Source organism: Onychomys torridus, chromosome 7 (assembly GCF_903995425.1).
Source record: "Onychomys torridus chromosome 7, mOncTor1.1, whole genome shotgun sequence".
Lineage (NCBI taxonomy): Eukaryota > Metazoa > Chordata > Mammalia > Rodentia > Cricetidae > Onychomys > Onychomys torridus.
In genome coordinates, this window is record NC_050449.1 from 98,160,537 (window position 1) to 98,178,121 (window position 17,585).

At 42.4% G+C, this 17,585-nt stretch overlaps 1 protein-coding gene across 1 annotated transcript in view; it reads right to left on the reverse strand.

The window, feature by feature from the left end:
* The window catches only part of Nek11 (NIMA related kinase 11), a 233,011-nt gene that overhangs the window by 108,590 nt on the left and 106,836 nt on the right, over positions 1-17,585 (reverse strand). The window contains exons 10-11 of the mRNA XM_036193523.1: positions 16,725-16,818; positions 10,241-10,355 (exon numbers count right to left, since the gene is read on the reverse strand). Coding sequence (XP_036049416.1) covers positions 10,241-10,355; positions 16,725-16,818 — 209 coding nt within the window. The remainder of the gene's footprint in view (positions 1-10,240; positions 10,356-16,724; positions 16,819-17,585) is intronic.

A 17,585-nucleotide genomic window follows, 5' to 3' on the forward strand; every position in this document is an offset into this window, starting at 1 on the left:
CATATGGGTACAGCACCTGCAGAGGCCAGGACAGGGTGTTGGAGCCCCTGAAAGTGGAATTACAGAGGCTGTGAGCCACCATGTGGGTGCTGGGGATCAAACCCGGGTCCTCTGGTAGAGCAGCCAGTGCCCTTAACCACTGAGCAATCTCTCCAGTCCTCCCTTTTCTATCTAAGGACCCTTGTGACTATATAGAGGCTGTTCAAAGAGCCAAAACAATCTCCCATCTTGACCTTAGCTGACTCAAAACCTTAGTTCCATTTGTGACATTAATTCATAGCCTTTGTCGTGTAAGCTAATACTTATAGACCCAAGGATGGGAGTGTGACCCTCTTTGGTCCTCACTCTGCCTACCATAACAGTGTTTTTAGCTGGTGAAAAAGAAGACTTAAGCGTAGATTATAAATATTTCCCTTATGAATATAACTTTGTCTACCAGAAGTTTTGGCAAAGCGCTTTATTGACACAAAATAGAAAATTTTACATATCAAGGACTGAATTAAGAGATTTAAGGGCTTTCTTAAATGCTTTACATTTAGTGAAAAGTTTTGCTTTTCAGGCTTAATAAGACAATCTAAAAGACTAAAAAGCCATGGTGTTTTAGTTCACAGGCTTGTGAGATCTAGTGACATAAAGAAGTTAGACCATTTTACTTCATAAGAAGAACAGTCTGTACTACTGAAAAACAGGCCATAGATGAACCAATCGTGTACATGAGTTTTGTTAATTATACCGTAACTAGGTCTAACCATAATGCTGTAATACTTCTTTGGGCATACAAGAAGAAATGTCTATTTACCCCAGTTAGAGAGAGCAATGACAGACTAAGAAACAACTCCAGGCAGGTCTGGGTTGGTGAACCAGTGAGTTTACAGGGGTGACTTATAGGAACATGGGTGACTCTGACAGCATCATCACTGGAAGGCCCGCCCCAGTGTGGGTGACAACTTTTAAGCCTACATCACTGAGTTCTGTGCACAGCTGGCACCCAACTGTAGCTCCTCGGCCCTATCCATGCATTGTTCTCTACTCTTGTAGCCTTGGGGAGGGGCCTCCAGTGGCTTATGGGGTTTCGTGAGTTTCCTTAGCATAACCCTCCCCTCTAGGAGGGACGTGCCAATCAGGAAGAAATAGCTACATAACACATAGGGAAACTCCTCTCCCCCATTTTCTAATAAGAATATTATTTCTAAAGAATATTATTTATATAACAGTCTAAAAGAATATTATAATATCAAACTATTAGCAATATAAATTAAACAGATAAATGTCTGAGTACACTATTCATTGCTAATTTGATAAAATTAAAATTCTGTTTCAACATGATATAATGAAATACATTTAGAGGCAATATTGTGTTTACACTCTGAAATGTCACGGGACTCAATTATTCAAACTCCTCACACAGACATGCACACAGACATAATATCCTTGTCACACCTCTGCACTCCGGCTTCTGTAGTCGTGCAGCCCAGATTCTGAGAGCCCTTATGGGGAAAACTGATTGGCCATCAGCTCTCCCTGCCCCGTGCAGTGAGTTACCATTACAAGCTCTTTCCAGGCTCAGTCTATTTGTGCTGCTGTTACAAGATGTCACTGATTGGGCAGATCTGAAAAGGACAGGCAATTCTTCAGTGACAGATGCTACATTTTTAACACCCAGGCCTCTGCTGGATCTGAAGCCTGCTCCTCTGGAGGGAATTTAACTTGAATCCTGGGCAAACTCCCATGATGAGGGAGGCTAGAGGCCTTAGGTAGGACCTGTAATTGTCATTTTGCTAAGGGCCATGTTGCCTAATTGCCTTCTAAACATTTGTGTCCCTGTCCATAGACGCAGGCTGCTCTCAGCATTGATCAGAGGAGCTTCCTTTTGCAAGGGGCAGCAGTCAGTGATGAGATGCACAAGTGGTCAAACACATCTTTCTCACCACTCCTACCCCAAGGCTCAGGGAACATCATGGAAGGGAGACAGATACATGATGGGGAGAGGAGTATGGCATGTAAACCACTGGACATGACATGACTGTCACACACATGAACCCACAGCAGCCGTAGTTACTTGCACAAGAACAAGCCAGCGAAAATTCTGTCATAGAAAAGGGAGGTGCTCTCCAGGCCCCCCTATCCCTTACTGAGGAGTAACTGACAGTTGATAGCAGTCTTTATAAATGTGTGGCCACAGGTGCGTTCCACATACTCTAGTGGACGGCCTCATATTCATACAGATATGGGGAGTACTAATTGGGACTTGGATGAGGGAGATGGAGAGGGATGAGAATAGATATGATCCTATTCCATTGTATACATGTGTCAAGCACAAGAATAAAGAAGAATAGCCAGGTGGTAGTGGCACACACCTTTAATCCCAGTACTCGGGAGGCAGAGCCAGGCAGATCTCCATGAGTTCAAGGCCTGCCTGATCTACAGAGCAAAATTCAGGACAGGCACCAAAACTACACAAGAAAACTCTGTCTCGAAAAAACAAAACAACAACAACAAAAAAAAAATTAAGAAAAATTAATACAAGTTTTTAATTAACATATAGTAAAATTTACATCCTTAAGAAGCAATTTTCAAAAGGTCTATCGATCACAATATCCCAGCTTTAGAACTCGTGTGAGAGCATGACTCAGGTACAGACTCACAGTACTCCAGAACAGCATACAGTAAGTCCTAAGGAGAACAAAATCGAGAACAGTTAAGGAATCCCAATGGTAAATATCAGGAGAGGCTAAAGCAAGAGGATGTCTTTGAGCCAGGACTTAATGGATGGGTTGGATTCCAACAGGCAGCCAGGAGGCAGTAAGTGCCATCTAGCAATTCTGGCTGACTGGGTAAAAACTGAGCCAGGTGCTCAAAGTGCCATTTAGTGCATTCCATCTCATTTAATACTCAGTGGCATCACTAATTCCACTGCAATGATTTACAAAATCTATAATCAGAGTAGCTGTCTTATCTAAAATCAGAGTGCTAGCACAGAGGAAGTCAAGACTCAAACACAAGTCTAAATTGGTCCCATGACAACTTAGGACCTGCTGAGCATCATATATTCTCCAAGTAGTAAGTACTTAAACCCAGAGCACAACTGTAGAATATGAAAGCATGGGGAGTAAATGCACCTGCTGAAGGAGAAGTCTGTGGTTTGTCCAGACCACTGTAATGCATTTTATATAAGACTTCACCATCTAACCTTAAGCTGCAATGGATATCGTTTAATTTTCTGTTTAACTGGTTCATTCCAAACTTGAACCACAATGGGCCAGGCAAGGTAACTAAGTGTTCTCTCTTCTCTAGCAGTGTGGCCTTTAGTTTAATGACTGTTTTGTCTTTATTTTGCTAGAAGAGGATCACAGCCTTCTCAGATGAAAAACTTACCTTCAGATTACCACTTTGCTATGAATGCTAATATTCTGGGGCTCAACTGTCCTATTTCTGTGACTCTTTCTTAGGATATTACAGCAAAGTGGCTGACTAGGTCAGTCTCAAGTCTGTACCCACTTCAATTTTTCAAATTGGATATAATTTTAAATTTTAGTTAGAGACTGATCATGAAGAAGAAACATTCTAAATTATTAAATTTGCTTCAGGGTGGAGAGTACATATTATTGTTAAATTCAGTATTATATTCATTCTAATTATCTTCTAGAATGCAGAAAATTAATTAATGACTGCAGGGGCCTTTATTCCTAGGAATCAATTTCTACAGTAGGAAGAAACACTGTAACAAAGCACACACATAACTCAATGGAATAGGTGACAAATATTAATAAAACTACCATCAGTGTTCCTAAATCATGCTTGAAGAGAGTGAAGTTTTAGAATAATGAGGAAAATATAGGCATGCCTAAGTGACCCCAGTGCTTGGCATTCCTTGGCATGGCTTCTCTGCCATGAACTAGGTTTGCACTGCGGGCTGCAGAAATATGAAGTAGGAATTCAGCTGGCAATGACAAAGCTATACCTGGAAGAAGCCAAGAGCCTTTCCAGAGGATAAATCCAAGGCTTATGGCTATTGGCTTTTGACTGTTAGCCATTTCCTGCTATGAATTTCTCATGTGCTAGTGTAGCTTTTCCATTCCTAGAATAGTGTGTTCAATCATTCGGGCACAATTTCCCCTATACAATTAAAGTGTTTGTATAACTTTCTCCAACAATTTCCCCTATACAATTAAAGTATTTGTATAACTTTCTCCAACTGTGCTAACAACAGACAAGTCAAGATCCCTAATTTCAGGCCTGTCTGTAATTATTGTCATTAGCCTCATCTGGCCAGGACCTTCTCTGGGTGAAAGTATCTTACCTGAGATACTCCCCAGACTCAAGAAGCAGAGGCAAGCCAGGCGTGGTGACGCACGCCTTTAATCCCAGCACTCAGGGAGGCAGAGGCAGGTGGATCTCAATGAGTTCCAGGCCACCCTGGGCTACAGAGTGAGTTCCAGGAAAGGCTCCAAACCTACGCAGAGAAACCCTGTCTCAAAAAACAAAAACAAAAACAAAGACAAAAATGGGCAGAGCCCACCTCCATTAACCACTAATTAAGAAAATGGCCTACAGGCTTGCATACAGCCCAATCTTATGGAGTAATTTCTTAATTGTGATCCCCTTCTCTCAGGTGACTTTAGCTTGTGTCAAATTGACATAAAATTATCCAGCAACCCTGGGCTGCTTTAGTGGGCACTAGATCCTTTCACATCTGCCTACAGGGCCGACTCTCACTCCAATACAAACCCTCCAACAATGAGACTGAAGACAGAGCATCAAAGGACCTCTACCTTTTCTCTAAATAGACGGTTCTCCTCCAAAGACCCCCAACTCCGCTGACACTAGAATTAACATGATGATTTCTTACTTCCTTTATTTCTCTATGTATCCCAACAGTTTTTTTCTATTAGTTAATCTTACTGAGGTCTATTTTACCAGTAACAAAGTGTACTCATTTCAAGTATAGAATTGGGTGAGTTTTGAAAAATACTCAATCCTAGCTAGAATATATTTCTATTACCATAGAAGTTTCTTTGGTGTCCTTTGCAGGCCATTTTCTGTCTCCACCACCAGGACTCCAGGCATCCAGTAGCTCAGCTCTGCCACCAGTAACATCTGCTGGTTCTAGACTTCCATGAGACATGGAGCACACCAGTGAAACTCTGCTGCCATACCCATCTAATACAGAGCTGAGAGGCCATGGAGAAATGTTCATGCTGTAAGCACTTTTTCCAGGGGCTGCCTTGGCAATCCACCATGTTCTCCTTTGTCTTAGAAACATGCTGAGGGAACTGCTCACTAAACCCTGCGTGTTAGCTTTATCAAAGGAATGCTGCCACATGCCTACCAGCGTTTGCCAGCTCTTCCCACAGCACAACTGACAACGAGCTCTTCTTCTGTAATCTACATAGATTTCTCTGTCTTTATTAAGGGGGAAAGAATCAAATTTCCTTTTTCTTTGGACACTACAGGGGCCAACCTGGTCTTCACAGGTGTCATGGATTGAAATTATCATTTTGTATAGCTCAAAATTGAAACCTTTTTGTTTGGAGAGTTGTTTCCTTGGGGTTTAACGTTGATGAAAATGTGCCTTTCTTTCTAAACTCTCTAGTGTAAGGTGTCTTCACTTAGAATATTGATTTTTGTAGTTATCCACTTTTTCTGTTTAGGGAGATGCTACTTTTCACTTTCAAGGATGCCTCCCCGGCTGCCGGCTGCAGGACTTGTTTGTATTTCTAACACTTATGAGTGAAACTAAGGACATCTGCATTTTGTCTTCTTGGGGTTTTGTTTTCATTTCTCCCAAGCAACTAGCAGTAGAAATGCTGAGTCACTAGAGGGTGTCTTTTTAAAAAATAAAATACTGGAAACATTATGCTTAAGTTCAAATCACCTGGTTTCCACTTGGACATTTAAAAGAAAGAGATGATACCATGAGTCATAAAGAAGCCTATGAAGGAAATAAGGATGTCCCATCTCAAAATACAGCAATGCGTTTGCTAATCTCAGGTGGCATGATCATATAGTGAGGCACTATACCCATAGGAAGGGCCACTTGGCCTGTCTTCCCACAAGTGGCTAGAAAAAGGCCATGACCACTGGATGCTATAACTGGGGCTGCAATGACCCTGAGCAAACTCTATGAAGTAGCCCTTACTCCACTGGCTTCTACATGCCCACACCTTCCAACGCCTCAGTCAGTCTCTAGAATAGACTATTCTTGCCCATGTAGCCACATGTCCGGTCATTCCTCACAAATGTAATGTTCTTCAGAGTTCAGTCTTGTGAAGGTCCCAACAAGCATCTAAAATTCATTTAAAAACCATTTTCAAAATGCATGGCAGGGAATGTATGGCAGCAGGAACCCGAGACAGACAGACAGACAGACAGACAGACAGACACACACACACACACACACACACACACACACACACACACACACACATTGTGTGTGCAGTCAGAAAGTAGAACTGGTCTATAAAAACCCACAACCTGCCTCTCTCCAGTGACCCACTTTTTCCAGCAAGGTTCTGCCTCCTATAGGGTCCAGCTACTAACTGGAAGTATCCAAACACATGAGCCTATGGGAATATTTGACATTGAAACCACAACAGAGGCCTCTTATTCTCAGAAGAGGAAGGTCATGAGGATTTCCTATAGGTGATAGAGCACCATGTTGGGATCTGCTGAAGGAGTGACTGGAAAGGAAATAAACAGGTTAGGCTGCAGATGGGCAGCCTCCATATCTCAAAAGATTGCCTGGGTGAGCCCAGGCTCATGAGTCAGGCTCATGAGTCAGGCTATTCCAATTTTCAAGAAACACTGCTCTGAAATTCAGCTGCAAGTTGCAGAAAAACAAGGCTAGTGTGCAGAGAAGAGCCTGGAAGAAATTAACAGGCACATTAGCATGGCTATTTGTGTTATACAGGTCATGTTTAGGCAGCCATGTTGATAAGACATGTACATTTCTAGAAGGTGTGCAAGGGAGAAAGCTCATGGAGTTGAGGCCTCAACCCTAGACAAAAAGTATGGACAACTAAGAAATGCTGAGAGTGAAGATTAGTGTTCTCCAGGATAGAGCATACCAACTGCTTATCCAATATCAAATGGTCAGCTCTGAAAACATATAAGTAACATACAGACTGAGCAGGCTGTAATTGTGTGTTTAGAAACACATACACACACACACACACACATGCCGATACATACACACACACACTCCACCACCCACCACCACCAACAATTAAAGAAAAAGAGACCATGAATTTGAAAGAGAACAAGGGGGTGAAGAGTATTTATGAGGATTTGGAGGGAAGAGGGAAATGTAATTAAAATCTCAAAAAAAAAATTAAAAATTAATGTGCAAGAAGTCATCAGCACCACAACTAAGGAATTAAATAGGGATAAACTCGTTAACATTCCAGCTGTGTTTTCTCATTTGATTATAATGGTAATCCATGACTAGCTAGATTAAATCAGCTCTATCCAAATAAACGCATATCAAATGTAACTAATATCTTATCCTGTCTTCCTTTCTACAGCTAACGCTGCACTTCCCAGGGGAATTTTTGAGTTCATTATCAAAAACTGATTAAATAATTGGGGTAGGAGCTTTAAAAATGACTGCATAATTTTATATGTACATGCTAGACAAATAAATAATGGTTCCTCTAGGTGTTGAATTAAAAAAACAAACAAACAAAAAACCCAAGAACCCTGAGTAAAATAATTAACCACTTCAGGCTTCATCAACAAATTATTCTATTTCAAAATTTCACAATTACCTAATATGCCCACCAATAATCTTAACCTCAGTCACTTACCACTCTAATAGTGGGTCAACCCCAATGTTACATACTTCTAAGTTTTTGTTTTTAATGTAATATTTGTGAGAAATAATATTTATAAAAATAAGAATTTATAGGGAAATGTTCAAAGTATTTTATAAGGCATCTGGCCCATTTAAGCTAGTGTGTGTTTGTTCTATGTTGAATTTTATAGCTTACAATGGAGACTAAGTGTGCAGGAGGTGCTCAGGAGTAGGGCTGACTGGTTGCAGTTGGGCTGATAAATCAGTATATTGACTACCACAGTGAAACAAAGCAAACAAGAGGCCTGCTATGGAGAGAGCTCACTTAGGGGTCAGTCAGCTTCTATGGCCTTAGCACAGGGACCCACAGCAAAGACTCTGGCTTAGGAAAGTCTCATTCACTCTCCACACTTGACTGTTCTTACAACTGTATTGCAGCCTGGGAGAGACTGAAGAGATAGATGCTGCTATGGAAGGAAGTTCCCTGATCCTTGAGGAAAGCCTTCATGTCTTTGGTTTCTCTTCTCAGAAACATATTTAAAGATGCTGTTTCCTCTTTGAAATCAGAACAGACTCTGACTACTCTATCTCAGATGACACTTTATTATCCTATCCTGCGCCCCTACTCACAGCAACAACTGTGCCATCCAGCTTATGCTCACCTACATCAGTGGCTACACAAGATCTAACTTTCTCAGCTTCCTACTCATGGAAGGGAAAACCCTGGAACACTTGATCCTTCCACTTTTCTCAAATGGAAACAAACAATATGATATAAAAATATCACAAATCTGATATAAACACTTCCTTGTCATCATGACTAGTGTACGATGGCCTCCAAGCATCACTTTGAACTCAGCAACTGGTAGCTTAAAGAGCTTCAGGTGCTAGTCTCTGTACAGCTGAAGGGGGTGACCCATACTCCACTAGTTCAGGAGACCTCAAGTGCAAATTTGGGCTGAGATGAAGACACCTCCAGTTTCCCTACCATGGAAGAGTTTACAACATTGTAACCCAGGCATCAAGGAGATACCTTGTTATTGTGTGCCAGGAGGAGAGGCCTGGCACACACAGCTACAGGGAGTGCGAGCCACAGAGTGACTCAGCTGCTGTGCTTGGAACCATCCCCCATCTCTCAGAAGCCACCACTCCTGCTGGCAAATGCCGCCCACAGTGATACTAGGCAGGCACCCGACAGCTGACCTAGGTCGGACTTGGGGCATCTTTCACGAGGCATCCCCTCTTCTTATGTGCAGAAGATCTGGATTGTGGCCTGCTGGGTCTGCCCCACTCTCCTAGTTTTTTCCTTTCATACAAATATTTTCCAAGAAAAAAAGTTATGCATTTTAGTCTTGTCATTTGTTTCTTAAGGGTCTAAACTAGTATATCATTCATTCACTTCTTCACCTACTCATTAATTAATAAATTAATTCATTCAAGAAATACTGAGTGTAATATCCCTGGTGTGCTATTCTAGGCAAGAGGGATACTGGTGACCAAGGAGACTCTTGCATTCAAAGGATCCTCAAAGTATTGTAACAGCTTCTTTTTAATTACAAACTGTTTGGTTTATGGCTCAGGTTTATTGCTAGCTAGCTATTACATCTTAAATTTATCCATTTCTATTCATCTATGTATTGCCACATGGCTGTGGCATTACTGCTCTACTGGTATCTTGCTGCTCCTTGGGCAGCTGGGTCACGTCTACCCTGACTTTTCCCTGTGTCTCTCCTGGATTTCCCACCTGGCTCTTATCCTGCCTACCATAGGCCAAAACAGCTTCTCTATTAACCAGTAGCAGCAACACATATTCAACAAAAAGGCCTACCTTCCTTTTTGATTAGACAGAAAAGGGGAAGTGCTGTGGGATGGTCTTTCTGTAACTGCTTCTTTTTTCAGCTCTTATTGTGCTAGGCATGAAGCTAAGAGAACATCTATACTCAATCTTGTTTTCTCTTGATAATAGTCATGAAAGGAGGGATCGTTATTCCTGTCCTATGGATAAGATAGGGAAGACCCAGAAAGACCAGGTAGTCAAGACCTTCCTCTGTAGATGGCATGCAGCACCTCCAGCAGGGTAACAGCTCCCCGAACACTCTTACTTTCTGGCAAGTTTTGCACATCTGAATAGTGGATCTTACAAAATTGGTTCACGCCTTCAATTTAAATGTACCAGAGGATCAGGGGAGTCATTCATGAAAGAAGGGAGTAGAACTTTGGGGAACTGTTAATCAGGTTAATGACAGCATTGTTTAACCCAGTCAGAAGAAGTCTCTCACCAGAAGTGAGTTTCTGATTCATATTCACTATTTCCATGAAGACAGAGAGGACAAAAGGCCCTGAGCATCACAGCCAAACTCAAACAGCAATGGCAGGTAGTCACATACACCCAGGGCTTCTTTCAGAGACCAGACAAACACCCTGCTGATAGGTGACACAAACACATACCATAATGTCCAAGGCCAACTATGGTGTCGTCTAAACTTGGCTCAACTTCATTGAGGTCCAGGGAAGGAAGGGAATGAGGCTCGGGCAGGTTCTCTGAAGTCCGTTCATCTAGTTCCTTGTGGAAGGGAATTAACAAATCATGAGAAGTGGACAGAGGAAATGGCCTTGCCACAAATGAGGCAATATTCTTCTCCCTTAAGCCTGATAGCATTTTCAAACTTTGGGTTGGTAACTTGGCATAAGAGAAACAGTCCTGAACCAGACAGCGGCCTTGGGCAAAGCATTTAGCCTCTGTAGAAGCTTCTAGGCCATAGCTAGGTGAGGCAAGCAATATACCCAGAGAGCCAAGTCAAAGGCTCAGGCAAGTATAGGCTCCAACAACAGCTGGAAGCAGGTGCCTCTCTCCAGTGTGCACCCACTGTATCCCACCTAACTTATCCTTACCCCATCCATTCTCAGTTTCACTTTAAAGCTAAAAGTGTTGTCTTGATGACTTCCAGGTCTCATCTGGATTTACAAGTCCTGAGAGTCTAAAAGCTTCAATTTCCTCAAAGACAAATATCTAAGAAATGATGAAGGGATTCACACTTTAAAACATAAAAGGTAAGACTGGACATGTGTGTTAGTTTGCAGAATGCTTCCCTGGAATAAAAGAAGTCCTACGCTCAATCCCCGGCACCACATAAACCAGGTGGGGCGACACATGCCCAAAGTTCTAGCTAGAGAAGCTGTCTAGCTACTGCCTTATTACCATGAAGACACCATGACCAAGGCAACTCTTATTTTTTTCAAATTAATTAGGGGCTTGCTTACAGTTTTAGGGGGTTAGTCCATGATTATCATGGCAGGAAGCAGACAGGCATGGCACTGGAGCAGTAACTGAGAGCTTTACATCTTGATATGCAGGAAGCAGGCAGAGAGAGAGAGAGAGAGAGAGAGAGAGAGAGAGAGAGAGAGAGAGAGAGAGAGAGAGAGGAAGGAAGGAAGGAAGGAAGAAAGAAAGAAAGAAAGAAAGAAAGAAAGAAAGAAAGAAAGAAAGAAAGAAAGAAAGAAAGAAAGAAAGAAAGAAAGAAAGAAATGGGCCTGACATGGGCTTTTGAAACCTCAAAGTCCACTCCCAGCAACCCAGTTCCTCCGATAAGGTCACTACTACTCCAGCAAGGCCACACCCACACCTCCTAATCCTTCTAATCCTTCCCAAACTGTTCCGCTCTATGATGACTAAAGCATTCCAATATATGGACCTGGGGGTGGGGAGAGCATTCTCGCTCCACCACAGCGGTGAGGGAGGGAGCAGTAAGTCACACTGGACCAACAGCGAGGTTGAAGTGAGCCTGTGAAACATGAGATGTTACTTCGACCAAACAAAAGTAACTAAGTAACGAAAATAAAAGGAAAAGTGCCCAAATCTATTAATGGGAAGGTCACTTTTATTTTATTTTTCTACATGCATGTGTGTTTGCAAACTAAATCTAATACTGAATTGTCTTACTTCCTCTGAGAAGCAGCTTTCATGGTGGTAACTATTCCAAGAAAGCCTTTTGTTAAGAAAGAAATTAAAGCCGGGCGGTGGTGGCGCACGCCTTTAATCCCAGCACTCGGGAGGCAGAGGCAGGCAGACCTCTGTGAGTTCAAGGCCAGCCTGGTCTACAGAGAAAGTTCCAGAACAGGCTCCAAAGCTACACAGAGAAACCCTGTCTCAAAAAAACAAAAACAAAAAAATTTTTTTTTAAACAGAAAGAAATTAAAGGGAAAGTCTAAAATAGTATTAAATGAGAAAGTCAAATGGAGCCATGTCCCACCACAGCAAGGAATTTGTGAGAACACATTCAGAAAGTACTGCTAAGAAGTCTGCTTTCTGTACTGTGATGATTGTTTAAGGCGGTCCAGCTGGATCAGATTGCACAGGTTCACTGATGGTACACAGAGAACCATCAGTGAAGAACAGGGAGACTGCAGGAAGCCATGGCTGCATGTTCTTCAGAAGGCATTTGAAAAGAAGCTCTTGGACTCTCAAATGACTGTGACTCACTGAGGTTCTCTTCGAAGAGGACAGGGCTGCTGTAGCTGTCTCCCTTAGAAAGAGAAGCACTGGTCTGACCTTTGACCCTTGTCCCCAGCACACACTGGAGTCCTGGTCTGCTGGGTACTTTTCACAGCAGCCCAGCACCAGCACAGCTGTACATGCCACAGGAAAAAGGCCAGCCTGGACTTGCCTTCTGTACTGTGTTGGGTGGTTTGTTTTTTTAAGCTACCATCCTCTTAAGAAATGGAGTCAAACATGATTCCACACTCAACTGTGCTTCAAGATTTCAAAACCCAAATTCAGCCAAGCAGAAAACACCTGCCAAAATAAAGACATCGTTAATTAAAGTCTGAGAACAAATCAAGCCACTCTCCTAAATGCCTCAAGGAAAATTCATAACATGACAAACTGGCTCCATTCACTCTCAAAACTCTCCCTTCTACAACTGCTTCTGAAATATATGAAGGGGGTTCTGGAGACATGGCTCAGTTGGCTAAGTGCTTGCATGAGGACTTGAATTCAGATTCCTAGCATCTGTATTTAAAAAAAAAAAAAAAAAAGGAGATGTTAATCCCAGAGCTGAAGAGGTAAAGATAGTAAGTTCCCCAGGGCTTGCTGGCCAGCAGGCACAGCATGGTTAATGAGCTCTAGATTGAGTGAAAGACATTATTATCTCACAAAATAAGGTAGAGAGGAAGAAAGAGGGAGCCCAGTATCCACCTCTGGTCTTCACATGCATGCACACACATTAACATGCACACACATCAAGCAAACACACTTTCCACAATGAAGCACAGAAGAGTTTGTTCCAACCGGGCAAGACAGAAAGAAGAAGGATTTGAGAGCAGAGCTTCAATGAGATTAGGAAGAAATGAAGCCATCAACATGCGGAGAAGAGGGGACAAGGAAATACAAAGACAGGTGCACTTTTCCTTTATCGAATTTTCCTTCAATCTCCTGCATCTGATTAATCCAGCTTCTGTCATATTTTATTTCATCTTTTTTAGCTCAACAATGCCTTTCCCTAGGACGAAGAAAACCCTTCAGGCCTCTGCAAAGTGTTTAGCTTCTTCCTTTTGTTCTGTGAATATCATTAAGCCCGTCTCCCTCTTGTGCCTGTGAATATGATTAAACCTGCCTGGCTGCCCCTCTCCCTCCTCCTCCTGGGGTGAACAAGAAAGCCTTCCCCTCAGGTCACACCTCCTTTTCTTCCATTCCCATTAAATGATTTTTTTTTTCCTCTAAAGAGATAAGAGATCTGTTCACTGGTGTCATTTTAAGCTCTTCCTTCATCTAAAGGGGGATGCTCATGTTCAGGAGCCCCCCTTTCTGCCCCTGGTTAATGGGATGTAATTCTTGGTCAGCAACATCAGAACAAAGGGGAGCTTATTAGAAATCTGACAGCCCAGGCCCTGCCCCAGAATCAGAATCAAGAGACACAGGATACTCTGGCATATTCTGAAGTTTGAGAAGTGTCCCATAAGCCACAGAATTTAAGTCACAGTATTTAGATAAGCCACAGAATTTGGAAGACAACCAGCTGGTTGTGGACCTGAGCGGTCAGAAGGTTTTCCTGAAGACAAAGTAGCCTCTGAGAGAGAAGAGTGTTAACAATGGATCAGCTGTTGTTCCTATGCTACAGTGCTAACAATGTTCCTGTCCACATACAAACTCGGGAAACAATGGATCAGCTGTTGTTCTTATACTGCCATGCTAACAATGCTCCTATCTACATATAAACTTAGGAAACACTTCTGAGAAGTTCAGGACCAGAGACAATGGGTACTAAACCTCAGAAAACTCAAAGAATGACTCAAAATCTTTAACCAGGACAGGACTGTACACACACACACACACACACACACACACACACACACACACACACACTACTTTCTGAGAGGAAGAAAAGCATGATGGTCAATCTTACTTGTCCATTGGACAAGATTTAGAATCACTATGGAAACTCATTTCTGGGTTTGTCTGTGCAAGTGTTTGCAGAAAAGATGAACTGAAGAAGAAGACCTACTCTGTGGGCAGCATCAGCCTGCAGTCCCGGGTCCTAGGCTGAAAGGAAGGAGGGAGCCAACAGGGTAATGGCATTCATCTCTTCATGCTTCCTGAGTGCAGATACAATGTCCTTGCCATCACAACTTCTCAGCCACTGTGGACTGTCCTTTCAAATTATGAGTTCTCAAAACTCTCCACAGAGCAAACCCCTTCCTTCAGTCACTTTTGTCAGGCACTTTGTCCCAGCATCAAGATACAAAAATACATAATACAAAAAACAAAGCAAAAAAAAACCCTCTTTCTTAATCTGAGCTGTGCCAAAATAAAGACGGTTTCTCTGGCTCCATGTTCTGTGTGATAACATATGGATAACAAAATCTCTTCAGTTTCTGCCTGGCATGTAGTTTTGAGGTTGTCTTTATTACCTTCAAACCCCAATTTTCAGGTTTCCAAAAGGCTTTGGCCTTCACAGTTGTTCAACAACTCCATGTGTCATACAGTATGCTCCCTCACACTACTGGTAATAATTACATCCGACACAAAGATCTTAAAGGGTCAAAGAAGAAAAAGTAAAGAGGTAAAGTAGATTATCAGTTATGAATACATAAGGCCTTACTTTTCATTTGCCATACGATAATTTCAAAACAAAAGCAGAGCTTGGTGTGGCTTTACATGCCTATAATCTCAGCATTTGAGAGGCTGAGGCAGGAAGCTCGTGAGTTTAAGGCCAGTCTGGGCCACATAGTAAGACCCTGTCTGGAAGGAAGAAAAGAAGGGGGGGAGGGAAGGAAGAAGAGAGGGAGGGGGAGGGAGGGAGGTCACTTAGGCTTCATTAAAACTATATATATATATATCCCGTTCTGAAGCTCCAGTCTTAGCAAAGAAATCTCTCTGATCTCAAGGGTTCCTGGCATTCCAGAAATAAACACCCCAGTTTATTTTGGTGATTGAACAAATATTAACACAATTCACAAACACAGAACCTTTATAATCTGTCAGCTTCCTTGTCTAGACTTTTGGGAGTGCTTGGTTTTCAGTCTTGACTGGAGAAAGCACAGCCAGGGACAAAGACCTACTGCCACAGGCCACCTTCACAGTGCCTGGAGTGTCTGGGTGCTGAGGCGAGGCACCCGGTTTTCCTGAGGGCACTGCTTCTTCCACACTGGTGCCATGGAGACTTTTTTCGTGGTTGAGACCTGATCCTGTTGCTGACCCCATGTTCTTTCAGACAGCAATTCTCTACTTGTCAGTGTCCATGAGCAGGAAAGACCTCTCTCATAGTTTCCCAAGTCTCTGAGACCAAGTGACAGATGCCACAAATGGCTTCACTAAAAACAAGGGTACCAGAAAGGTGGAACACGGGGTAGGATTGAGTACTTATCACCAGCACTCTTGTGTCTGTTGACCAGCTCACTAAGCAGAACCCTTAAGAGACCCATAAGGTCACAAAGGAGACTAGATCTACTGTGGGTCCAACTTTAGGTTATCTGATCCTCTAAGTACTTGAGGAAGACAGATGAGCCTTGTCTTGCTCAGAGAGGGACAGAAAACAAGTGTCCCTAGGCCTTGCTCTTCTAAGAGAAAGATTTGCTCTGGCTTCTGCATGGCCCAGGGTTTGGAAGCCTATAGGGACTAAGCTAAGTCACAGAATTGGCAACACTGAGGTTCAGGGCATTGTTCAACAATATCAAGGCTTGGTTCTCTCTATTCAAGGAAAAGATCTCAGATGCAGAGATCTCCTCTGGATGAACACTGTAAACATTTCCTACCCCAATGTGCTTTTAACAGAAGAGCTATGAGGTTGATATTGATGTCAACTGCCCCAAATGACCCTTCACATAGACTACCTTAGCATCAGGTCCTACCACCAAGGCCCAGAGAGATATTCTCAACCATGGATGAAAATAGTATTTGCCACTCAGAGATTTCAAATACAGAAGAACAGGGGGAGGGGTCCTGCAACTCTATTTATTCATGATCGTATATCTGTGGTAGGTCTTCAGTTTGAGTGAAGTTATTATCACAGTGCATGATGATATAGATAGGAGACAGAAAAATAAAAATAAGACAAAAAAGGACTGACAGACTAGAGTGGCAAAACACAAAGGGTAGAAGTAAAAATCAGAGAGGTGTGTATTTAATTAATCTACTAATTAATCAATTAATCAATCTTAACCATACTCTCTGCATTTGGTGACAATTCAGTTATCTGGTAAACATTAGCCACTCCACATGTGATGGCTGAATCAATCGGTCCACTTCCAGATGTAACCTGCTTTGAATTAGGGTTGCCATCAGCTCTTGGCTCACTTGGAGAGAGACCTCCCTGGAGTTGGGCCAAGTTGCTCTGGGTGTTTCATTTTCCATTCTTTTCCTACACATTTAGCCTGATGAATCTGAGGGACCCAAAGCAAGAAACACTCCATGTAAACATGAAACAGGGGTGCTTACATGGAGCACATTGACACTTGGAGGTTCAAAATTCTGGAATCTTGACTCCTGCATCCTTTTGTTATTTTCTTTATATTTTTCTTCCACAATCTTTCTGTAAATTTAATGTGAATGTATAAAAATCAGTACAAATTGCTTAGTTCATATCTACAGTATACAAATAAGCACAATCCCTGTTTTAACGACAGACCAGGTTATCAAGAAACCAGGCCATCATGGTGCACCCGCCCCCCGCCACTCCCCCACTTTTTAAAATTTCAAGTGATCTTCTTTCAAAGCACACACAAGGAAACTATGGCTCCTTCGTCAACTCTGGAACTCCTGGGATATCATGAGAAGATAACACTCACCCCTGAGCATCCTGACTGTGAAGACACTGCTACCCCAATGTTGATGAGCAAGCCCATAAACAAGAACAATGGAACTACATATCAAGGAATATGTAAGCACTGAGGTGGAGAGGAAGTGGTAATAAGGGTACTTTATCACAGCAGTGGGGAAAGTGGCTAATACAGAGTCAAATATTAAGCTGTCTGTTCAGCTCCTTGATGGGATAGGTCCAAGTGTCAGCAACAATGAGGTTTCATTTAGAGCCTGAGCACATTTTCATCACTGGTAATCTCCCTACCTTTCCATCTTTGCTCTCACAGGACTGAAAACCTGATGTAAATAGCACCTGACATCCAATCTATGGCTCAGTGATCTTGTCTGGGAACAGATGAATGAATAAATAAGTCATCATATGTGCTTTGGTTTCTGCTTTTGCTTTCCATGAGTGAGGTGTTTGACAGCACTGTTAGCAGGGCATGGGGCAGCCCAGGGAAAGGCAGCTCACTTCAGCTTCCTAGCTTTCTTGTCAGC